Source organism: Aspergillus nomiae, assembly GCF_001204775.2.
Source record: "Aspergillus nomiae NRRL 13137 chromosome Unknown contig00117, whole genome shotgun sequence".
NCBI classification, from domain to species: Eukaryota; Fungi; Ascomycota; class Eurotiomycetes; order Eurotiales; family Aspergillaceae; genus Aspergillus; species Aspergillus nomiae.
This window is the reverse complement of record NW_015378172.1, coordinates 1-24,350: the sequence shown is the minus strand read 5'-3', so window position 1 is coordinate 24,350 and position 24,350 is coordinate 1. Positions and strand designations below refer to the sequence as shown.

Below are 24,350 nucleotides of genomic sequence, written 5' to 3'. Positions count from 1 at the left end.
CACCCAATCACAACTCTAGACTCACCCCGCCCAAATATCACTAGAACAAACAGAGCAAACACTAAAGAAAAAAAAAAAAAAAAAAACGATTATGTCTGTATGATGGTTTGCGGCATATCAGGTTAGACATAAAAGCAAACAACACAGCTACAACCATGACAGATCTACAAAAGACTCCCTTCGTCAGGGAGCTCGCATCCAGCGGTATGTCCCAAAATCAGTCCAACCCCACCTCAATCGCAGCTGTCCACTTCGCGCACTCCAACCCAAAGCTAACCAGTTATCGCAGACAAGAAAATCCGGGACAAAGCAACCGACTCCCTAACTCTCTTCCTCCGCTCCAGAGCCGACCTCTCTCTCATCGAGCTTCTCAAACTCTGGAAGGGCCTGTTCTTCTGTACGTCCCGCGCTGCTCCTATGCCTACATACACCCGAAGTTGAAATCCAATTGTATATCGAGAAAACTAACAAACGACTCAACCAGGCTTCTACCACTCCGACCGCCCACTCACACAACAAGCCCTCGCGCGGAACCTCTCCTACTCGCTTGTCCCGACTATCCCCCGCTCCGCCGTCCATCGCTTCCTGCGCGCATTTTGGATCACCATTGGCCGAGATTTCCATTCGCTGGATCGGTTGCGACTGGACAAGTACCTGATGCTGATCCGTTTCTATGTCGGGGTTGCATTTGAGATCTTCTTGAAGGGCGCGCAGCAAAAGGTCGCGCAGGACAACGACAGCAACAAGAAGCGGAAGAGGGAAGCCGAACAGAACGGAAAATCGAAGAAGCGGTCGAAAGGAAAGAAGCAGAGCGAGGTTCTCGAAGAAAAGGAAGAGGAGCAGAATGATGAGACTAAGTGGGCGGAACTGGAGTCGTACATCTCAATCTTGGAAGAGGGCCCGCTCTGTCCGCTTAACTTTGACCCCGACCAGCCCCCTACTGATGAGAAGAAGGATTATGTCGCCATGCCCCATGGCCCCGATGGGTTGAGGTATCATATTATGGATATCTGGATTGATGAGGTGGAGAAGGTGCTTGAGTTCGAGGAGGGGTCTGATGGGGTGCGGAAACCGAAGGGTGATGTTCCAGTTGAGCTGCTTTTGAGACCCATTGAGAAGCTGCGGGCCGACAGCCCGTATAAGCCTGTAAGAACTCGGGCGAAGGAGACTTTGGAGGATGAGCGATTGATTGAGTGGGGATTCCGGACCCGGAAGGTTGATTCGGATGAAGAGGATAGTGACGAGGAATGGGGTGGATTTGATTGATTTCCATGTATTACTAGAAAATTTGATGTCTATTGTGGGATTCCATGGTGTTAATTTTTTTATATACAATTATAGCGGTCACCATTTTTTCTTTCTCTTCTGAAATTAAAGGCTCTTATTGCTGGTTCGGAGATGCAGATACAACAACAATTGTCTTTCCATGAACTCTATAGTAAAGTGTATACATCACGAGCTGTAGTTGTTAGTCAGTTCTGGCTAACGGTATCCAGCTAGCAGAGCCCTAAACTAACTGCATTAAAAGCATGCCTGTGCTTCCTCGAAAGTCTTGCGCGCGGGTATCATAGAATGACAAGACCAGTAAAAATAAATATATGTATACAACCAAAAGACATCACTGGCGACCTGTTTCTCCATTGTGTCCTTTGTTACTTGAAGGAAGGGACTGTGTCAAGGACATCACGGTCTCGGACCCTCTGCCTCATAGAGATGTCCCGATTTAGAGAGTACCGTACCGAGACCTCTATGGACTTCAGCCTGGAAGGCTTCGAATGGGATGCTTTCACCGTCAACGCTGATATAGCCTTCCTTCTGACGAGGGACCAGGCGGTAGGCAAAAGCTTTGCGGATCTTGACCTCGGGCATATCAAAGAACTCATTCTCGGGTATGGCGGTCATCATCTTGAGGGTCGTAGTACGAGGGATTGTTCCGTTAATGGTGACAATGTCCATCAGCCCATCGTTGGGCACGGAGGCGGGGAAGAAATTTGTGTCCTTGGACACAATAGCCATTTTGCCCGCGTAAAAGTTACCCATTTCTTCGCCTGGAATGACTTCCCAATCTTTGGGAAGATCATCCTGGACCGTGCCGTACTTAAGCTCGGGAAGACCCTTGGACTGTCCTGCAGTCTCTTCGGGGGAACGAAGCGGAGCTGGATTGTGTGCGTATGTATTATAATGGTCTTTGATCGCCTTTTTGTCATCAGTCTCCACCTTGATGGCGAGGTCGCATGGGTACACCGTCCGTTGCATGATGCGTACAAGGAAACCGTATGTGAAACGGTGAGCTCCCATCCATCGGATGTTGTCGGTTCCTAGGTCCGATTCCGCGATGACACCGAAGGATTGAGACAGGAATGACAGTGTGCGAGAATTCCCTTGCGTAAGCGAGACCAGATCCATCGGCGTTCTCAGGCCTTTGACAATCGCAAGCGCTGCCACTGAAACATTGCCCGTGCCACAAAGGTTCCATGCCATGGCATTACCAGAGCCGCAGGGGACCATGGCGACGGCTACTTTTGCCAGTGCTTCTCCAGCATTCGGTTTCTTCCCTAGACCGTTGAAGACCTCGTACGGTAAACCATCACCGGAGCAGCAAACGATAGCATCGTAGGCGTCAATGTCGATTCGCTCCACGATCTCGGTGGCGTGGCCTCGATGGGTTGTTTCCTGCACATCCACTACACAGCGCGCAGCGGCGAAGACCGGCGCTGCATGTTTGTGATAGCTCTTAGAAGCTGCACCTTTACCGCCAAATGGGTTGATCAGAACCTTAAGTCTTTTGTACCGTTGTGCTTCGCCATATGCAAGGTCTAATAATTGCGAAACCCATGCCTGCGCACTTGCCTTTTCTTTCTCGGTGATCGGGTACTCGAGGGCCGTCACGGAAATGCTGTCTTTGGTAGCAGCTTGGGCATAAGTGATGGTTAGGCCCGCAGGGGAAAGATCGGCATCAAGAATATTATACAGCCCAATGGAATGGGTAGTTTTCGCTGTTATAGATACAGTCAGTCAGATTGAACCTTATTCTTTTGAGTCGACGCGAGATAAGTTCCCCTCCGAATTGGAGTCAAGTAAAACGCGACGAGAAAGAAAATCAAGAAAATCAAGAAAAGAAAAAAAGGAAGGTATTCGGTGCGACATACATGACTTGGCCAACAAGCCACAGCATGCGCGCTGATCTTTTGACTTTGGGCGCTCGTCTGTAGCACCAGAGTTAATCAACAAGGAACTCTACGAGCCATTGATTCCTAACCACGTACCGACAACGATAAGGGAGTCGCCCCCGATAGTAAGGGAAACCGATTGTGCAACTGTCAGAGTTGAATCGTGCTGTAGCAATTGTTGAGAATCCGGCCGATCCGCATGATTGTTGGAGGGAGAAGTCATAATGTTAGGTTAGGAAGCGGAAATCGCATCCTACCGAGGGGTGGGTAAAGGGAAAAGAAAAAATAAAGGAACGACTCTGGCAGGGAGTGATCAGCAGGGCAGAGAAGGAGAGAGGAGGTTCAGTAAGTCAAGAATAATAATAAGTTACTGGAAGTAACGACGGAGTATGGACGAGCCGGGCGGAGTTCAGGAAAAGGCTAACTAAATAATTGATTTTTTGTAAATGTCAAGAAAATTAAAATCCCAATGGACTGACTTGGTTTCATTTAAATGTTGCAATGGCCCACCGGTTTCCTTCGTACAGAACTGGCCTTTTTCTATTTCGAGTATTTCTTGCGCCGTTCTGAACCTGACACGGCGGATCTCCCCTTGCGATTCGTTTTTTATTCTTACTTGTAGTATTGTCCCTTTCCACATCCCTTCAATATAGTCCGTCTACTCGACTCCTCTCTATCAACTTCCGGGCACTTCCGCGCATATAAATTACTCCACGTTTGACATGCGCTGCAGAACCACAGCCATTGCCGATTCCCACCCATGTCTCTTTTTGAATACCGAGCCCAATTATTGGGTCATTCTTCCTCTCCATGCGTAATGAACCTTTCCTGAAACCAAGTGGCCCTTCCGTTGCATCCTCACCCAGGGTTTAGGCCGTTTCCACAGCCGAGGCATCAGCGATCTGCGGGGTGTGGAGACACTTAACACTTGAACGTAACATTAGTGATTGTGCATAATACATTATTATTGTACGATCCACTGATGGTCAATTGATATGTTAACAAGCCGAAACAACCCAGGAAACCCATTGAAGATCTATTTGTAAAATTCTTTCATTTCAAAGAGGAAAAAGTCTTTTCTCATGCAGTACAACACGGTAGAAAAAGGAAACACGTATAGTCAAGAGATTCGTCCATCAGAGTCACACTGGAGAGAGAACAACAACGCAGATCAAATACAATAGATACTATGATAATAAGATAGAATGTAAAAGGGTAATCAACTATTCAAGCGCTGGTCAACATCAATTAGGCAGCCGAGGCCTTGAGGCCTTTCAGGGATCCCAAACTCAATGCCAGTCCCTGTGAACGGCTTCTTATCCGCACAAATCCAGTGATCGGTCCGTCGTCTCCTTCCTTCTCGATGCTCAAGTTTGCAAGTGCGTCCTCGCCTGTGACACCGTTAGCCCTCGTCCGACAAAATACTACCATCACGCGGGTGAAGTATACATACCAAATACGCTCCGGGCATATAGATTAGCACTCAAGAATCGACAGTCTCCCTTCAGCGATGCTTCTGGCGTCAGGCATGACATATTGGTGCTGTCCATGAGTTGCTTGAGGAATTCGCGGAGGCTCTTCGCCTTGGAGTTGATGTTGACCTTGTTCTCCCACTCGAATTCGGTCCACATGGTCCGGAACTGAGTCTCGGTGCAGTGAGCCGGCTGGATGTAATCCATAATGTCGGCATGAATGTCGTTGAGAATGACAACGTGCGACTCAGTTGAGCTGGCGCCATCATACACGATGTTACCAAAGATGACACCCGTGTCCGTGGACGATACCTTGACTGTAGCCTGCACATTCAAGAAATCGCGGGGTCCGAGGTTGTGGGTCGCTGGTCGTTCGACAACCTTCAGGTCTCCAAGTGTCGCAAACTCGACGGACAGGTTTTGCAGGGTTTCCAGAGTTTGGTTGACCAGAAGAACGTCCAGAACAATATCAAACTGGTGAACGGTGACGTAGGCCTCGGCATAGACGGGATCTGAGAAACCAGTGAGTTGCACCACACGGCTGAGCTTCGAAGAGACAGTTTCCACCGTGGAGTCCCCGCCGGTGGCCTTGGCCAAATCAAGCTCAATTTCCTCCGCGCCCTCAAGAGCGTTCTTCTTGGAGAATTGTCGGATGGGGATAGCATCATCAATCTGCACAGCACTCTTGGCCTTCTCGACCGCCTCCTTAGCCGCTCTCTTCTTGTCCTCCACCTGGACCATGGCCCGGAATGCCTTCCGGGTGTCCTCCAGAAAGGTGGTTTCTAGTTCCTTTCTCTCGGAGAATTCAGCAAGCGAGCGTACACAGCACATGATACGGTCCACTGAGTCCTCATCGATAGGGGCTTTGACGAAATGGGATTGGCCGACACGAATGATCGAGATCATGATCAGCATTGCCTCCGCACGCAGTGCGTTTGTCCGAGCAGCATCCTCGGAAACTTCAGAATGGCGCATCACCAATTTCGTCAAGGTGGAAGAAAGAACGGTTGCTAGGTAGTAATCACCGTCCAGGATCAATTGACGGAGAGGGGGCTTCTGAGCAGCTTTGACGGCTTCAAGCCTGGCTGCAGCCGCGGACTGGCTAGTCAGAGCATTCTCAGTAGCATACGTGCCATCTGCCAACACCTTCCTAGATCCTGTTGGCGCCGAAGGTTTAGCATGGCCGTTGACCTGTTCCTTGAGTGCACTGTCTTCTGGGGTTTCGTCAAGCAGCCGCTGCTCCGAGGCCAAGATAGGGATTTCACCCAAGCTAGCTCTGATCTTCTTCCAGGCTTCACGGATGTCTTTCTCCTCCAAAGAGTATTCACCTACAACCCACAAGACACCGCGGTAAACCTTTCCGGCACGTACCTCACTCAAAGTCGACACCAGGCGATCGACGATGGAAGCGCGCAGGTTAGGGAACTTCTCCACGACCTCCTTGACGAATGAGATCACATCTACGGCAGAGTTGTTGTTAAAGTCTGCAATGAAGTCCATTAGAAGATCAACGACGCTAGCAGCGATCTCCGAGAATTTAATGGCACAATTGTGTATCGATTGGATAAGAAGTTGACGATACTCGCTATTCTACATAGATTGTCAGTTGGATGCTCTTGTTACAAAGGAGTCGGAAACATACCTTCTCGTATTGCTCATCTACAGTCTTGGCAAGCTCCTTCTTCAGCAGCATGACAATCTCTTCGACATTCTTGCTGGAGACCATCTCCAATGCGATGCCGAGGGCCTTCCGTCGAACGTCGATATCCGGGCTGGAAAGGACGCGTAGAATTTCCATTGTGAGATCCTCCAAGACACCTTCGTTGCGGATCCTCAGCTGGTCAACCCGATCAAGAACAATGAGCTTCACATTGTTGTCGGCCTCTCTGATGCATAACTCGATCAACTTTTGGGCAGCTGCCTTAACGGCCACTGGGTTGCTGGTAAGAGCAGTAAGGGATGTTGCAGCTTCGTAAATCACGGTACTGGTTGAAGCGTCTAGGAGATCGAAGATCAATTTCAGGTACCTCGCCTGCCGGTAGTTAGCAGCCTGTAGCATCCTTCTGCTCTTCGACGACCCACCTTGTTCTGAGCGTTCTGCACCGCATCTTTCCTGATAAATTCGAGCTCCGCCAGCTGAAGTAGTTCATCCGTATTGGGAATACTATCGAATGTAGAGGCCAAGTACTCTAGGGCTTTCTGATGACTGATGGACAGGAGAGCCGCGAAAGCATTGCGCTTGCACGTGCCGTCAGTCTCGGTGTCGAGGAACGTCTGGATGAGTTCAGGCGCATCGGGAATAAGAGCTTCCGAATGTTGGAAAATAGAAGCAACAGCCCACACGGCGTTCTTTCTCACATAGGCATGACGGTGTTCCAAGCATGAGCGGGCTGACGAAAGGAGGGGTTCAATGAGTTCCGGTTCTCGGAGCTTGCACAGAAAACGAAGGGTGTTGCCTCGAATATATTCGTTGGGGTGCTGAAGGTCATTGCGAATACCGTTGCTGCGTAGATGAATGTATATTAGAGCAGCCACCCACTAACGGCCGAATGGAATGCCTTACCAAACCAGGATCATCTCCTGCTTCAACTTGCCATTCGCATCGAGCTTCGGGCAGATTTCGTAGTAGAAGTACAGCAGTTTCTTGAGAGGTTTGCTCTTCGAAGGCATCACAAATCGAATAATGTGCATCAACAGCTGGGCCATTGGATCTCCATTGAGCATGATCGTGATGATCGTCCTCATCGTCTCCTGCTTAGTTTCATCATTGCCCTTCTCCAACTGCAATTTCAGGTCCTGTATGGAAGGCTGATCAGCCGTGTTGTCCAGATGGACAAGACTGTATGCATTTTCTAAAAACGACGCCATGGTGACGAGGGTTTGTAAAATTGAGCGGCCGTGGCAGGAATGGGATAAGGAGGGAGGAGAGCTAAATGTGGTCAGTACAACAGACTATTGTTATTGATTGGATCCTTCAGGGGAGGCGGGCAGGGAGAAGTACCGGAACTACTCTCCTCAAATGTATGAAGCAAGCGGAAGGAAGGAAATTAAAAAAGCAATTCGACTCCCCTCACCAGCCTTGCATTCACCAGTATGTAATGTTGATCTGAGAATCAACGTTGTCCATTTGCGCGGCGGAGAGCGCAAGCTGTCCGGAGTGTGTGGATGACTAATCCCCCATCCCGTGCAAAGGCCCAACTCGACCCAGGCACCGGCCGCACCTAATTTACAGCCAACGACTTGTATTGTCTGCCGCAGCTGTTCCTGGTGGAGAGAGCCTGGAGAAGATGTCGACACAAAATCAGAACGAACCCTTCTATCTTCGCTACTAGTAAGAACTGGATTCTCGTTAGCCCAGGTTTCCTCAGCTGCTGACAGTCCCGCAGCTCAGGTCACTCTGGGCGGTTCGGACATGAATTCTTAGGTTGGTTTGCTATGACATACTGGCTCGCTATTCAGGTACTAATTATTACTAGAATTTGATTTCCGTACCCTTGGTGATGGTCGCAGTGCCGCCGTGCGGTACGCAAACAACTCCAACTATCGCAATGACTCGCTTATCCGCAAAGAAAGTGAGCGCCAGGGAAAGAACTCGCCGTGAGAAACTACATTGTCGCTAATGGGAATGCTATAGTGTGTGTGAGCTCGTCGATGATTCAGGAGATCAAGCGGATTATTAGGGAGAGCGAGATCATCAAGTATGTGATAGGTTACTATGTTTAAACCTGAAATGGGATGTTAATGCGAAACAGGGAGGACGATTCCAAGTGGCCCCAGAAGAACAAGGACGGACGACAGGAACTCGAAATCAGACTTGGAAATGAACATATCTCCTTTGAAGTACGTTTCTAGCCCCGGAGTGTTTGGCAGCAAAGGCACAATTTGTTAACATACACGGCCTTGCGCAGACCGCGAAAATCGGTTCGCTGGTGGATGTGACCGAGTCCGCAGACCCAGAAGGTCTTCGGGTTTTTTACTACCTTGTCCAGGATCTTAAAGCTTTCATTTTCTCTCTTATTTCTCTTCATTTCAAGGTAATACCAGATTCTCTGAAGTTCGAGGACACCGCTCTGACCGTGATTTTCCGCCTCGCAGATCAAGCCTATCTAAACCGGTACTTCACAAATGACATGGGGCTGTTCAATTAAGGGTCAAAATAGGGCGTTTTGGATGATGAGGCAAATTAAAGCTCGAGAGTCAATTTCGCAATACATATACAACGGGCAGTGATGACGCAATGTTATAGCTGGCCACAGATTTCTACCAAGTGTGTAGCAGAGAAATAAATACCCATCTGATGACCTGATGAACTATGTGTAATTGTGATCGTTGAGTAATTGTATAGTTTTGTATAAAGAAAGAATGAAAAAAATAAAAAATAAAAAATAAGAGAGAAAAACAAAGAATTTCAATCAAAGGGGTGGAATGGAATTGTAGACCGTAAGCCAATAATGGAAATAGGAATGAATGCCTGGCGGTGACCTGAAGGCCAAGGCCCGCCAGGAATTATCCGCCCCAAGCGCTTGGTTTGCCTCCCCCGCGCTCGCATGATCAGCGGGCTTATCCCTTTTGGGAAGTGCGTCTTCCGCCCCAGACTTCATGAGTCGAATGGACTTCCATTCACAACCCCTTTCACATCAAACCTTCTTTCATCTCTTCTTAGTATTTCTCTCGCATTGTACTTACACATAGCTGGCCTGTTTTTCTTGTCCTGTCGTGTGAGACCCTTCTACCAGCCGGATCCGATGTCATTCCTTTTCTGATTCGCCTCAATGCCGACCCCGAGTGACAACACACCAAGCCTGAATGCCACATCGATCTCTGAAGAAATCTCCACTCGGACAACATGTCCGCCTGAAATAGAGAGGCTGTCGTCCTGGCGAGACTCACCTGAATCTACCGTGGCGGAGGGCGATGCTCCCGATAATGCCCTCTCCCCCACCATTGCCTCGGCGCAGTCCGTGCTGACTCGGTCGGATGATGTTGCTATAACTCGTTCAAATCCGGATGCATTAAAGGCCAGTGCTGTGCCTGGAACCTCTGCCAAGAGCATGGAAAAATCCGACGAAGATGCTGCTGCGGGAAGATTGAGTCCTGCTGGGGAACCGCCACGCTCCTCCAACCAGCCGTCTTCTCTTACTACACCTTCCACTAGTGCGCTTTTGAGTTATGAATTCTCAAATATACGGGTATGCGACAATCGGAATTATGTCTTGGTCTGGTTCTTGTACTGACAATCGAAGCTTTTGCCTAATTACACATCGTCCTTTCTGCGACCCGGTAGTAAATTCACTGGCACGCAGCAGTCAGACCGTCAGATATACAATGTTGATGTAGAGATAAAGCATGTTGATATGGTTGAATCGTATCTTTGTGGTTATCTTAGAATCCAAGGTCAGTACCGTATCCCCACAGGATTACGACTACCCTAGATGGTCGAGCCTGACCAATTGCGCTTTATATGCAGGTCTCACGGAGGATCATCCCACCCTTACTACGTTTTTCGAGGGAGAGATTATCGGAACGAAACACACATTCAAGACTAGAAATGAAGCATGGGGCGCTACGGAGAAGACCGATATGCATCACTGGGCGAGATTTCCAGCTTGGAGGCCGTTAGCTAAGCAGGCAAAAAGACCGGATTTCACGTACCGCAACTTCGCCCAACGCGAACATATCTTCATGCGATGGAAGGAGTACTTCCTTGTACCCGACCATCGTGTAAGGACAATTTCAGGCGCAAGCTTCGAAGGCTTCTACTACATCTGTTTCAACCAGGTGGAAGGGACCGTGACTGGTATATACTTCCATGCAAAGAGCGAGAAGTATGTGTCCCAATTACTAGTAAAACTTCCCGTTAATTTTCCGATACTGATAAATTAGTTTCAATAGGTACCAGCAGCTGGAGCTCAAACACGTTCCGGATCACGGTTGCACCCCTGCTATTGAATTTCGTTGATACCAACTTCTATGGCGCGGGACAACGTTCTGGTCATCAAGTCCCTCGGCCTTTACCTTCTACGTTTTTAATTGCCTCTATTGCCTCCTTCTAATTCTCTCCACTAGTTCCTCCCTGTGATAAAATCCACGGTGTGGTGCTCCCAAAGCACAGGAATGCTTGTTTTCTACCCTCCCGCTCCCTACATCAGACACTTGGTTCATGGTTTTACGATGGCTGTTTTCTTAAATTGGCGTCCGCGTTGGTTCTAGGGTTCTAACTATCACCCCATCTTGTGTTTCTTCCTTCCATATTCTTGATCTTTGTTTTTTTCTCGATTCACACTGGGGCCATTGTGTGCGAATAGGTAGCGTTATCTGAAGGATCTCGGTTCAACACGTTTGGGCTATTTTTCACATTTCATTCATTTTCCTCGGACCTGAATAGTAGTCATATTCTATCCTTTGCTGATCATATATGCATATACGAGTGTATACACCGAAACAGATATCCCGCCATCATGTTGACCTTCGTTGACTCAGCATGGTGTGAGAGGGAGGTATCTAGATTTACCTTTGAAGTTTATTTCAGTTTCATGCCCTCTTTTCTTTTTTTTAAAAAGCGCGCTGAGACTAGAGGTTGAGAATATGTTGCTAACGTAGTAGACTGGGGGTTCATTTATGGGATATGCGAAACATGGAGATGCAGACTAAGATCAAATTGAGCTTTGTGTATGGCAGACCCGTAACACCATGCCTAGAACCAAGTAGAAGAAACCGGCGCTAAAAAAAAAAACAAGGAACACATCACACGTTAAGGATTGGCGGGAAGAACATGCTTTAGTCATTGTATAAGGGGTATCAAGCGCAATTTGTTGATGTGATGAGAGGACAGTTTTGTGATCATGTGCGAAACTTTTCGGGCGAAGATAGAAAAGGGTAAGGAAAGAGAGTGAGACGAAAAGTTCTTTAGGAACAAAGAATGGGTTTAAAATGTACATCTAATTGAAAGTAACGGGGGATGAAAGAAGATCACATATAGCTGGAATTCTGACGGCTGCCCGAGGCGGAACTGCTTATGCTGCCACTGTGGTCACTGTTAGGGGTTGGTGGTTCAAGTACGACCTGCTGTCTGATGGAGACTATCCATTCGTGCTGGAGTAATTCTGCTGCAGTAGGTCTCTTCAAAGGATCGCATTCGAAGCACCGGCGGACAAAATCGATGCCCATGTCACTGAGTTGGTCATGGGTCGGTAACTGGGGCTGATTTCCTTGGGCAATGTTGTACATGATGGCCCATTCGTTGTCCAAGGCGGACCAGGGACGACGACCAGTCGCCATCTCTAAGATCACACATCCCAAGGACCAAATATCAACGGCCCCTTGGCGGTGGATCAGCTTGTTAGAGTCGCCGCGAATCACTTCGGGTGACATGTACATTGGTGTTCCAGTCATTGTTTTCTGGTTCTTGCCCCTTTGGTTCGCAATCTGGGCATCTTTCGGCACTATTGCCTCCTTATGACCCGCTGAGGCGAACGCGTCCATGGGAACAACAGTCCTGCCTTGGCGAGCAATAATCTTGGCCGCACCAAAGTCAACATATTTAATAATGCCGTTATGGTCTAGCAGGATATTCTCCGGCTTAATATCCCTATGGACAATACCAGCCTGGTGCAAGTATGCCAATCCTTCCAGGAGCTGGAGGGCATAAACCATAATGACAGTTTCGTCCTCAACACGGCCGTGCTCAAGCAAGCTAGCAAGGGACCCTCCCGAGCAATACTCCATGAAAATATAGACTTTGTCGCGGTGAACTTCGATGCCGTGGTATGAAACGATATTGGGGTGGTCCAACACCTCGAGAACGCCCATCTCGTCGCGGATCTGCTGGGCAATTTTGGGGATGAGCTGAGGATCTTGCAGTCGAATTTCCTTGACTGCCATGAGATAATTGCTATCGAGGTTGATGGCGGCATAAACCGAGCCGAATGTTCCACCGCCGATGAATTGGCCTTGTTGCCATCGAAGAGTGACATTGGTGGCAGACGATGACAACACGGCGAGAGATCTGTCGGCTTCATTAGATCCTTCCAGCACTCTTCCTAGGGCCTGACGTTTCGCATCTTCTTCCACCCTTCGGTCTTCAATATCTTCTAGGTGGGTTAGACGTTGCTCACGAACAAGCTTAGTCGCTTCTGCATCTGTCAGAATCCGACCGGAGCCAAATTTCCTTCCGCCTGCACGCTCCTCCATACGCTGCTTTTCGGCCTGAGCTGCACGTGAAGACCGAGCACCCATGATATCGAAATGAGATATAAGAAGCGACATGCACCCGGCTACCTTCTGCCTCAAGAGAGCAAATTGAATATCATCCATGGACAGAAGATGCCTGCTGGAGGTTATAGCCATTGCGAACTCCAACGCTGATACAGCCCACTTGAAAGTTTTTCTATCAGCGGCGTCACAATCATCACAAATGAAAGATACCCAGTCGAGTGACAACTCTACGAGTCTGGCGCTATTCATTGCACGCCTGTTCGGATCAACATTAGACGAGCGCTTGCCGAATTCAGTAGCAAAGGCGTAGCACGCCTGAATGAGATCGTGGTTTTCCACACCCCTTTCTTTCAGTTGATTTCTGATAATCGCTACACTATCCATGATAGTCATAGACAGCTTGAACGAGATCTTCTTGATCTTGTTCAGTTCCACATTCACTCGTCCAAGATTTGCGCGTTGTTCGATGGTCATGTCAAGCTGCATTCCAGTCAACTGAGACAGTTCCTGTCTTGCATTAGACAGGCGTTGTTGTGTGCCCTCAACGACGAGACGCAGTTTGCCCAGCCGTAGGTCGGTAGGTTGCTCCAACAGGCCAACCTGCATTTCTTTGCCAGCCCAGTTCAGAGGCTTCTCCGGACGAATTACGAGGATATATGGCACGTGAGGCGAGTCTTTGGGTACATCCTCCTCACGGAAAGATGTTCCTAAGATAGCTCGAATATCGCCGGGGCGATTCCACAACGCATGATGCGCAAATAGATACACCCCTTTTTGCCCAGTAGATGCATTTGACTTGATCAGGAAGTGGTCCGAGATCAGAAGCGACTCAAAGAATTCATAGGAAGCGTCTGCCGGGATATTGTATTCTGTAGCATTCTCGAAGAGCTGTCGAAGGAAACGGGAGAAACGGTATAGCTTTCGTTGGCGAATCCGGGTTGAATCCAGGACGCTCTTGTAACGTTTGTCCATGTCGGCCGGGTCCTCATTTTGGCGAGTTACCAGTTCTCGTTCAAAATGGATCATCAAGCGTTGGAGGGATTTTGCGGTCAATGCACTATTTGCTTGTCAGTTACAAGGACACACATGTACACTACAAATTAGGTGCTATACCTGAACTGTTCGGCCACTTCGATATCTCCACCTTCAAGCTGACGACCAATGTGATTGGAGAATTCCCAATCTTGTTCGAGAATCTCTGCTTCTTTGAATGTGTTTTTATTCGCATTTAGTTTCCAATTCAGGAGCCGGAAGTAATACTTCAAGGCATCTAGAACGACCGAGTCGAAATTCTCGTCAATGCAAGGGGGCAGGTCCCAGCCCGGTTCTGGTTTCGCGATATCCAAATAGCGTTGCTTGAGGTCGACCGCAACCCTCATCAGAATCTGAAATTGCGAAATCATTTGGTCAACCAAGATAGGAGATTGCTGTGCAGGGTCCCTCATATTTTTAGCATAAGATAGTCGGACACGGATAATTTCTTGTATGAGACGCGATGGGAAATTGATCAATGTGAGAAGTTCCTCGATGTAGGGAGGCAAGTGCCGTTTGGCGAAAGAGTTTGCATTTTCAATCAAGGTATTTTTAGCTTTCTGAATGACTTCACTGACGCCATGAAGCATATTGTGCTTCCCTTGAAGGGTCTTCAGGCCGTCCTCTTTCATGATGCGGTCGAGGAATGATGACTCGTCGGTAAGGTCCCTGTTGACAGACTTGGCTCGCACCTTGCTAAAGTCAAGCTCATCGTTACCGACCCACTTTTGTAAGATGGCAAGCTCGGTATTGATAAGAATCGTAGTGTTATGCCATGCCAGCACAGCTTCACGACTAGAGATAAACTCTTCCGAGGCGACGCGGGGATGGGCGGCTTCCAGTTCCTTTTGTGTTGAGTAGAGCATTTCACATTGCTCAATCTGTGCGACGATGTCCTCAACTTGCTTGATTGGTGGCTTACCAATCTCCGTTTCACCCTTGATCTCAAACTTGATGATCTCCTCAATTATCGGCCCAAGACCAGAACGGGCCTCCTCGATCAATTTCCGCTGCATGGCAATACTCCGCCCACATGTCCTGGCCCTGACTCCCAGCCATATTGCGTTATTTTGCGCCGACGACCGCTTCGTGTCGGTGGACCCTAGAAGTCGTTGCTTTTCCTGCTTCACCACGTCTCCCTTCAAGACCGAAGCCAGCATAGAATGCCATTCGAGTCTTTCCTGGTTCTTCGGATTCTTCAGCTCCTCCAGGGTTGGTTGGTTATCATCCGTTAGAAAAAGTTGAATATCGGGGTCGTAAGCATCATCTTCAAATGGCACCTCTGACGACGGGGACGGTTCTTCTAAGTCGGAGTCACCGACTATGCTCATATTTTGGGCCTCATCAAAGTGGCTGTACCACGCCTGGGGATCCGCACGAATCCTCTGAACATATGCCTTCTCCTGGGCTCTGTACTGAGCGTTGGGATCCCGTCTGGTGTTCCGTTTCGTCGAGGAGGATCTCTGGCGGTCATTCTGGAAGCTGATGTATTGGGGTGGACGGCGCTGGGGGGCGTAGGTATTGGAAGGTGTCCTGGCGGGACCCGCGGGACGTTGAGGCCTCACATCCGACACTGGGAGACCGTCTGCGGACGGCGCCTTTTCAAGCACGACTGGAGTGCCAACGCTGGAGCCGCGTGGACGCGAGGTTGTGGAGCTAACCCAGGATGGAAGACCCGAAGGAGGCGGCGAGGAGGAAATTGTGCTAGCTGGCGTTTGTACTTGGCCATCAAACGAGTCTGTAAAATTCGAGTTCGATCTGGCGTAGGATTGCTGGAGAAGCTCATCGGATGACCCTGAGCCATCCGAGTCATTGTTGTTCATGTCAGGGTGCTCCATGGTCTCCGATCCACAATCCTAATGAGCCTCCACGTTTCGCATGGACTGGACGGCGGAGTTGATGAGGAGGAGCTTATGGTGGATTAGATAGGGGTCTGTGGCGGTGCATGTCTATCAAACTGTGGCGGCGTCCGTGAATTGATTACTAATCATCATGAGTGCTTTTGCGACAGGTACGTTCTACAGAGTACTACAGGACAGCAACGCATTTATCTTACTTGTGCTGCAGAGAACTTATTCATTATATGCATCAACCTGTATAGATACTCCAATTAGAGGGAGTGCCCATGCCTCTGATTGTCCTGCACCTATGGAGTACAATACACAGAAGTTTAAATCCTTGGTAAACATTCAGAGTCGATCAAATCCTACAGGAAACTGTCCAGCATGACAAATCCATTGCGTCTGTAGGCCTGAATATATACATAGTAAGTTTCAAACTTTGCAGTCAGAGAAAACAAGCTAAAAGATCGATAGTAACATGCATCAAAGGCGATACCATGTTGATCAGTGGGCCCGAACGCTCGATTTAGCGTGTGCGGGTCTCACGATATAAGAAAGCCGTCTGGGATTTGACCTCAGGATGAACATCTGGGGAAGTCTTACCGGTAAGGGTCGATACTGAAGTCTGATAGTTGCTGTACCATGATTCTTATATTCTCCCAAACAGGTTCACTTATGGGACTGAGCTGGAAAGAACTCAACGTTGTTCTCAGGTTATACGCCGTACTTGTCACATTTGGTCCGTCTTTCATCGAGGTATATGCAGCTCCTCCCCAAGCTTTTCGATAGTCGGAGAATGGAAGCAAGGCTCTAGATATCCACATGTGCCCATGACCTGAACGAGTCAATGGAGCGTGTTTGAATCAGTCAATACTACTACTTCTAGCAATATTGATGCCAAGGGCTGACGGTGCCAAGGCCGCACTACGCCTCGGGATGCCGAACGGTCAAGCCCACCTCTGGCCAATGGGAGCTTAAATGCTTATCTCTACTTCATCCTCCATGTCTGTCAGAAAAGTACCTAAACCAGACAGTGGACGTGGGCGGAGTACCTCGAAAGGAGAGGCAAGGAGACAGGTACCCGGTCCACCAGATATCCATAAAAATCGATGTACCTTTTTTCTTAAAATAAAAGAAAGAACAAAAAGCAGGCTGAGAGGGTCAAGATGGGTCCCTTGGGGCTTTAGTCAAATGGAGGAGATGATGTTCTTCTTACTTACTCCAAAAGACCCTCTGAATTGTCCAACCGTAGTAAATCGATATCAATGAATTGCATGTTCTTTACAGCCCGATATCAGATCTGAGAACGATGATGTCTATCGATAACAGTGCAAGTCAGTGACTGTAATAACAATGTGTGGACGGTACTGAGATGATAAGCCACCACGGCAAGTGATGATTGGCCCCCAGGAGGGTTGATAACGAGCTGATACGAGGCATTCGAGCTAAAGGGAGTTTATGAGACTGTCAGCGACTTCTAGACTGACAAACAAGGCACTCCTCTCAAGAGGGAATTGGACACGATTCAAGTCCAGTGAAGGCTGTGAAGCACATAATATTCCTATATTGTTATGACATGGACAGAGTGACAGAAGCAACCCGCATGAAGATCACTCACTCCACTCACTGGCGGAATCAACTGACAGCGATACATACATGACTCGGGGTTTATTGATTTTGATTTGAATTGATTTATCTCCTCGTTATCTATCTTGCTTATTGTCGAGCTCCTTGATTGGCTGTGACGGTTCCCTATCTCTGTACAGGTCCAATTGAACTTGAAGGCTGAAGCTTCCACATTTTCAATCTGGCACCAGACCTCCAGACTAGTTCTTCTTATTCTTGCCAATCGTGTCCAAGTCCCCGTGGAAATGTTCCTTTGTTCCCCCGTGAGGAGCTTCCGCCGAGATCGCTCCACAAGCCTCTCTCACCCAGAGTATCAGAAAGATTACGGACAACTTGTTAGCAAAAGAGAAATAAATCAATTCAGATTGCCACAGGACTATCTATCGGAAAGTTTCTTATCCACCCCCGGAAGTAATAGTCAGATGAGCACTGGCTCAGAATCCTCCCCATCTGTATCCACTTGCCTGTCTTCGGGACAGTTCTTGGCCTCAGGGCTGGCTCCTTTGATATCGGATGATGCCAATCAGTGATTGATGATAGTCAAGGTGCATCCAATAGTGGACTGGGGCCTGTGTCTATGTGACTGGTGTCGCCGACATATTTATGACTCCTGCGTCCTGTGCCCCTTGAGGTCATCTTTTCCCTCTTATCGCCCGTACGCCACCCATCCTCTTCTCTCTGCCTTGGGGTCAAGTTTTTACACCTGTCCAATTTTGCTAGAGTTAATCCAACTGGTTGCCTACCGGTCGAGTGTTCCTTCGAAAATCTCATCAGCTCAGTACATCTCAGCGGACAGGATACTCGCTGTTCAGCGACAGCCACGGTGATCCACCTAAGCCACTCAGTTTCAGATTGCTTTGTGGTATTCGATCCGTGGGTAACAATTCGCAATGGCAGAATACCCTGTGGCCTACAATGGGTCGGAGACCGGGACCGGAGGGGACTCCTTGACGGAAGATCTTAACATCTACTACAGTGTTTGTTACGCCCAGTGAACAGCACTTACGAACGGCTCAACTAACTGCCTTAGTCCGGTGATATCGCATGGGTTATTGTATCGACGGCCCTTGTCTTGCTGATGATTCCTGGAGTCGGGTATGAAAACCCCAGGCCACAAAGTCCAGCCCTACACAAACAAGTGCTTTGCTGATCATATAAGGTTCTTCTATTCCGGTCTTGCCCGTCGGAAGTCGGCCCTTTCCTTACTATGGCTATCGATAATGTCTGTCGGAGTAGTCTCCTTTCAATGGTTCTTCTGGGGCTACTCTCTCGCTTTCTCTCATACTGCCGGAAAATATATTGGTGACTTGAACAACTTTGGGTTCAAAGGTGTTCTGGGCGCACCGTCTGTTGGCAGCGCCAAGGTCCCAGATCTTCTGTTTGCTGTCTTCCAGGGCATGTTCGCATGTATTACGTGAGTCCCAGAAAAGTCCAGACCTTATTTAACTATCATCACCATACTGACAATCAACCAGTGTGGCGCTCGCAGTTGGTGCTGTCGCAGAGCGTGGCCGCATGCTCCCCTGCATGGTTTTTAGCTTTGTCTGGTCCACCATCATCTACGATCCGATTGCATGCTGGACCTGGAACTCGAGTGGCTGGGTGGCAAACCTTGGTGGTCTTGATTTTGCGGGTGGTACGCCCGTTCACATCGCCTCTGGTTGCACCGCATTAGCATATTCGTTGATGCTTGGAAAGCGCCGCGGACACGGCACCCACGAACTCAACTATCGCCCACACAACGTAACACATGTGGTCATCGGTACTGTATTCCTCTGGGTCGGGTGGTTTGGATTCAATGCCGGCTCCGCCTTGAGCGCCAACCTCCGTGCCGTCATGGCAGCCGTGGTGACCAACCTCGCCGCCGCCGTGGGCGGTGTTACCTGGTGTCTTCTGGACTATCGATTGGAGAGGAAGTGGTCGACTGTGGGTTTCTGCTCCGGTGTGATTGCCGGCTTGGTGGCTATCACCCCCGCATCGGGCTTTGTCACCCCCTGGGCTTCATTCATTTTCGGTGTCGTGGGAGCCGTCGCTTGCAACTATGCCACGAAACTGAAGTATGTGATCAAAGTTGACGATGCGCTTGACATCTTCGCGGTCCACGGGATCGGAGGTCTGGTAGGCAACCTTCTGACTGGACTTTTCGCTGCGTAAGACGACCCATGTCCTCCGTATGTACAATAGCTAACATCGCTCCAGTGACTACATCGCTCACCTTGATGGTTCTACCACAATCGCCGGCGGCTGGATCAACCACAACTACATCCAGCTAGCTTACCAGCTTGCCGACTCCGTCACCGGAATGGCATACTCGTTCTTCGGAAGCTGCATTCTCCTCTTTATCATCAACATGATCCCGGGTCTCAGCTTGCGTGCCCCCGAAGAAGACGAGATCATGGGCATTGACGACGCCGAGATCGGCGAGTTTGCCGTAAGTCGCTCCTTGGGGTAGAGTATCGATAGAATGGCGTTCAACTGACATGAAAATAGTATGACTACGTCGAGATTACGCGCGATGTCATCAGTGCCGCCAACAGTGAGAACGGCGAAGCTGCTTCCAAGCGTAGCTTGACTCCAACTGGCAACGAGACGGCCATAGAGACCAAGGCTTAGCCGAGCCCCTTGTCTACGATTTGGCCTTGATACCTTTCTCCACATTTTTTTATTTTCTTATACTAATCATCGTATCATTGTGCAAGGTTGCAGGGTGGTTGTCACCTTGATAGCCCGCGGAGATACGTTTGTAAATACTTCTACACCCACTCATTCTTTCCCAGATTTCCTTATTGTCACTTCTTCCCATTTTGCCTTGCTGATTGAGAAAGCAGTACATGTCAATACTGTCTTGTCTCCGAGGCTCCCATCTTCATTTCTGATCTCCCTTTCCTTTCTTTGCAGATACCCTTCTCTACCCTGATGTTGACATATATTTTATTTATTTTCCTTTTTACCAATTTATTCCACTTACCTTTGACTTTCTTCAGTGTGAACTTCAAAATAACCTATCCCAAGAACAACATCCAACTCCGAAAGAGCGGAATCTCAACCACCTACCCAAAATAAATAAAACAAAATAAAACCTAAACAAGCCAATTATGCCTCTATCGGAAAAGAAATCAAAGATGTCAAAGTAGAAGTGAACACCCCTCTTGCAGCCCACACGTTATATAAAGCACACGCATATGCGCACTCTTGGAAATAATCCAAGCCCCAAACAGGGCCCTACCCAGCTCTAGCACCCCCTTTCAGATGGGAGTCTGGCATCGACATTCTTCCTTATAGTCAACTGTACCTCCTATTACTACCGTCAACGGACTTGGTCTTGGTGTATGCTTACCAGTAGTTAACTATGAAGGGGTTACTACCGCTTACGTGAGAGCCGAAACAATGATCTTCACACCTATCTCAATTACGCAGAAACGATCTTATTTGCAAGGTCTTACGAAGTCCAGGTAGAGTATCTCAAAAGGACACGAAACGCAAACTCATTCTTGGTACATAAACACACACAAATATTGCTCTAGTCTATCCAGTATCAGCCAGCATGCTGATACCCGTGCGGTATCTACTATATATCAAACAGAACAAAACGCAAATGCAAAACACAAACACAAAGAGAAACACACTTTCCCCGTCTTCACTTCCCGTGTCGGTCTTGTCCCGATCGCAATCAGGAGTGCTGACTGTGGGGCTTAAGAGGAGGGCTCAGCGGAAGGCGTGGGAGAAGGAGAGGCCGAGGGAGTAAGAGAGGGAGAAGCGGAGGGAGAGGCAGAAGGAGAAGGAGACGAAGAAGGCGAAGGAGGGGTAAAGACGATGTTTCCATTGAAGTGGCACTTCTTCCCATTCTGGGAGCCATCCACGTCGTGACAGTGCCAGTTGGTGTCCTCGGCGGCGTCATCGACGGTAAGCGAGAACCCCGAGGTGCCGTTCACCCGCTGGACCTGCAGGGTGAAGGTGGAGATGTCGTCCACGCCGTCTGGGAACCGGACGAGGTAGGCGCCGTCACCGGTGCGAGCGTTTGAGGGAGGGTTTCCGGGGCGTTCCCTGGCCATGTATGTTAGTTAGGTCGTGGAGGGGAGGGGAGTAAAGCGCACCAGATCACGTTGGCACTGATAGGCGCCTTGTTGTAGTTAGGGTCGCTGAGGCTGAAGGTGACAAATCCCTGCTGGTCATTTTGAGAAGCAGAAAAGGCGCTGATGGCGACGTCTTTCTGGGCTCGCTTGCCAGGGACGGCCAGCGCAGTGCCGGCAGCCAGGAGGAGGGTGCCGATAGTGGTGGCCTTCATTTTGGTCGATGATTGAACCTGTCAAATGACGAGGAAGTAGAATATAGAGAGTGAGGACTGGCTAAGTTATTGAGGATTGAGTGACAGACAACAGAGCTGTATTGTTGATGACGGTTATATTCAAGACGAGGATTAGCACGCTTTTATATCCCAGTGACTCCATGATTACAATCTTCACAATAGCGGCAGAGTACAGATTGTGAGATGCACTCAGCCCATTTGCTGTCTCAGCATGCATATACTAATTCCAAGCTCAAACGGCTGTGGCTGAACCTCGACACTGTCTCAGGCCTCCCAAAATCAATAGGGACCATCCACGGCCATGTTCAACGACGATCACTCCGAGTACAGCAGCCCTAGTACAGTATAAGTTAGGCTGATGTGAAGCTTTGTGGGTACGTCATCTTAGGCGTCTCACCCTGCAGCCTGGACTAAACCCCTGACGAAAATAAGCATGCTTAATATAGCAGCTCTGCTCAGATGTGATGATGTGAGATTATGGAAGAGCATCAAATGTCCCACTCAGGACTGATGGACTTTCTGCACAGTTGTTGTCGGCCTCGTTGGGATAGACGTTCAGAACCAGTGCTCTCTCTTTACTTAATATCCACATTTAAGTGGTTTTTAGAGAGCATGATATTGAAAGGCGATTCAAAAATAAGGTTCGGCTAAGGGTTCGTCAGCTTCATCACGACGGGGCCAAAAGGGCTGGAGGAGAGTAAGCATCAATCTTACCAAAGTCGAATTGATCTTGTAAGTTATGTGTTCCTACATGACTTGATCGATACAAAGCAGCATCGAACCAGGCCCAAAACAGAACCGCATACCCCGACTAAGAAGGGTTCCTGAATTGGAAAAGGTACCTACTCAAACAGGATCAACTAATCCCAATCCAGTACTGCAAAAGAGAGCACCGGTTCAGCCCTAAACAACCCCGCAGACTCAACATTACCAAGCAGTATACTTCGCATTCTCGATGGTTCCGATTCGTATATTCAAGATGGGAATAATTAGTAAACCAAAGTAAAATCTCTGATATATAGAAGCTGAAGAATCCAGTCCCCAGCATCTGGAAACATGCCATTTTGGCCTTGATTGACCTTCAATATATATAGTCCATACTAACGCTCGCCTTCTACCCTTCATACACCAACGGAAAAAAAAAATAAAAAAAAAAAAATAATAATTAACTAAACCGCCATGCCTTGCCCACCAAGACTCGAGCAGAAAACCCCCGTAAACCCCATCGGCTACGGGGCAATGTCCCTCAGCGCCTATTATACCAACACGCCCGAGTCGGACTCCAAGCGCCTCGCCTTTCTAGATCATATCTACGCCACAGGGCAACGCTTCTGGGATACAGCGAACAATTACGGCGACAATGAGGAATTAATCGGCAAGTGGCTGGCGCTGAATCCTGAGAAACGAAAAGATATAGTCCTGGCAACGAAGTTCGGGCAGGTGGGTGGCGGAGCGGGGAGAAATGATGCAGGGTATGCGCGAGAGTGTTGCGAGAGGAGCTTGCAGAAGCTTCAGACCAGTTATGTCGATTTGTACTATGTACATCGGGTCGATACGGCGGTTCCTATTGAGAAGACCGTGCAGGGGCTGGTGGGACTAGTTCGGTGGGCTCCCCTTCTCTCTTTTCTTTTTCGAGGGAGCTGATCGGGACTGATGTTGTATGGTAGAGAAGGGAAAATTCGCCATCTTGGTCTTTCGGAGGTGTCGCCTCAAACTCTTCGGAGAGCTCACGCTGTGCACCCCATTGCCGCGGTACAGATGGAATACAGTCTTTTTGCGTTGGATGTCGAAAAGCCCGAGACTGATCTACTGAGCACCACGAAGGAGCTCGGCATCGCGCTTGTGGCATATTCACCTCTAAGCCGGGGTCTATTGTCCGGCCGGCTTAAGAGTCCTGACGACCTAGAAGAGGGTGATTTTCGAAAGGGAATACCACGATTCTTTCCAGAAAACTTCCACAAGAACCTGGAGCTGGCTGAGAAGTTGCATGCCATTGCGGCCCGGAAAGGCATAACGGTAGGCCAGTTGGCCCTTGCGTGGTTGTTGGCGCAAGGCGATAATGTCATTCCCATACCAGGGACGAAGAGTATTGACTACTATAATGAGAATATGGGAGCATTGGAGGTGGAGTTGAGTATGGGAGATCTGTGTGAGATTCGAGCAGCAGCGGAAAACGCTGATGTCAGGGGACATCGATATGCAGCGGAGACGTCCCCGAGCTCTTATTTTGCGGATACACCATCATTGTAAAGAAGAGTAATTAACTGATTGTATTTGGTGGATGAGGGCCGTACGAAATACTGCACCAGTTGGTTGCTTTGGAACTATGTGCTGTTTGATTTCAATAGTCTCAAGGCGCTACAGGCCTTTCGAAATTAAGAACAGGAATGTAATTAAAAACGCTCTGACAAAATAATGTAATGACCAAGACCCGTGAGCCAGGCCAGAGCCACAGAGAACATGGACTTATCAAGGGTATTGCTGTCAGATCTCAATCCGAGTCTTTAGTGACTGGAAGATATTTACTCGTGCTCAAGGGGCTCCTCCTCCTCAAGGCTGCAAGCTGGTTAGCACAAATACATAAGAGCAGGGCCAAAGGAAATCACTTACTATTCCTCCTCGCCCTCAGAGATGGAGGCGTCCTGGTACTGCTGGTACTCAGAGACAAGGTCGTTCATGTTGCTCTCAG

General features: G+C 48.8%; 9 protein-coding genes across 9 annotated transcripts; 5 read left to right on the top strand and 4 right to left on the bottom strand.

The window, feature by feature from the left end:
• Positions 1-155: 155 nt before the first annotated feature.
• Positions 156-1,266, top strand: ANOM_004971 (ribosomal RNA processing 1 family protein; the record flags this gene model as incomplete). Its single annotated transcript, XM_015550228.1, has 3 exons — positions 156-204; positions 290-397; positions 485-1,266. The coding sequence occupies 3 exons, from the start codon at positions 156-158 to the stop codon at positions 1,264-1,266; spliced, it is 939 nt and encodes a 312-aa protein (XP_015407302.1).
• Positions 1,267-1,683: 417 nt separating this feature from the next.
• ANOM_004970 (putative sphingosine kinase (SphK)) lies at positions 1,684-3,393 on the bottom strand (the record flags this gene model as incomplete). Its single annotated transcript, XM_015550227.1, has 3 exons — positions 1,684-2,996; positions 3,150-3,206; positions 3,267-3,393. The coding sequence occupies 3 exons, from the start codon at positions 3,391-3,393 to the stop codon at positions 1,684-1,686; spliced, it is 1,497 nt and encodes a 498-aa protein (XP_015407303.1).
• Positions 3,394-4,239: 846 nt separating this feature from the next.
• Positions 4,240-7,510, bottom strand: ANOM_004969 (coatomer subunit beta; the record flags this gene model as incomplete). Its single annotated transcript, XM_015550226.1, has 5 exons — positions 4,240-4,561; positions 4,624-6,232; positions 6,285-6,674; positions 6,725-7,145; positions 7,206-7,510. The coding sequence occupies 5 exons, from the start codon at positions 7,508-7,510 to the stop codon at positions 4,419-4,421; spliced, it is 2,868 nt and encodes a 955-aa protein (XP_015407324.1). The 3' UTR covers positions 4,240-4,418.
• Positions 7,511-7,910: 400 nt separating this feature from the next.
• Positions 7,911-8,790, top strand: ANOM_004968 (mago nashi family protein; the record flags this gene model as incomplete). Its single annotated transcript, XM_015550225.1, has 6 exons — positions 7,911-7,973; positions 8,029-8,066; positions 8,119-8,214; positions 8,277-8,340; positions 8,395-8,482; positions 8,551-8,790. Coding segments are annotated over 6 exons (579 nt in total), but the record flags the coding sequence as incomplete, so codon positions are not given.
• Positions 8,791-9,414: 624 nt separating this feature from the next.
• Positions 9,415-10,601, top strand: ANOM_004967 (GID4/VID24 family protein; the record flags this gene model as incomplete). Its single annotated transcript, XM_015550224.1, has 4 exons — positions 9,415-9,831; positions 9,886-10,036; positions 10,110-10,467; positions 10,535-10,601. 4 exons carry the CDS (start codon positions 9,415-9,417, stop codon positions 10,599-10,601), a joined length of 993 nt encoding a protein of 330 aa, XP_015407322.1.
• A 1,010-nt stretch (positions 10,602-11,611) lies between these two features.
• Positions 11,612-15,726, bottom strand: sskB (putative MAP kinase kinase kinase SskB; the record flags this gene model as incomplete). The annotated part of the gene is made up of 2 exons (XM_015550223.1): positions 11,612-13,913; positions 13,970-15,726. The coding sequence occupies 2 exons, from the start codon at positions 15,724-15,726 to the stop codon at positions 11,612-11,614; spliced, it is 4,059 nt and encodes a 1,352-aa protein (XP_015407321.1).
• A 2,519-nt stretch (positions 15,727-18,245) lies between these two features.
• Positions 18,246-19,968, top strand: ANOM_004965 (ammonium permease MEP2; the record flags this gene model as incomplete). The annotated part of the gene is made up of 6 exons (XM_015550222.1): positions 18,246-18,332; positions 18,386-18,450; positions 18,515-18,769; positions 18,831-19,505; positions 19,555-19,786; positions 19,846-19,968. 6 exons carry the CDS (start codon positions 18,246-18,248, stop codon positions 19,966-19,968), a joined length of 1,437 nt encoding a protein of 478 aa, XP_015407320.1.
• Positions 19,969-21,047: 1,079 nt separating this feature from the next.
• ANOM_004964 (uncharacterized protein) lies at positions 21,048-21,640 on the bottom strand (the record flags this gene model as incomplete). The annotated part of the gene is made up of 2 exons (XM_015550221.1): positions 21,048-21,399; positions 21,450-21,640. The coding sequence occupies 2 exons, from the start codon at positions 21,638-21,640 to the stop codon at positions 21,048-21,050; spliced, it is 543 nt and encodes a 180-aa protein (XP_015407319.1).
• A 1,200-nt stretch (positions 21,641-22,840) lies between these two features.
• On the top strand, positions 22,841-23,911 carry ANOM_004963 (aldo-keto reductase yakc; the record flags this gene model as incomplete). The annotated part of the gene is made up of 2 exons (XM_015550220.1): positions 22,841-23,265; positions 23,329-23,911. 2 exons carry the CDS (start codon positions 22,841-22,843, stop codon positions 23,909-23,911), a joined length of 1,008 nt encoding a protein of 335 aa, XP_015407318.1.
• Between the last annotated feature and the right edge of the window lie 439 nt (positions 23,912-24,350).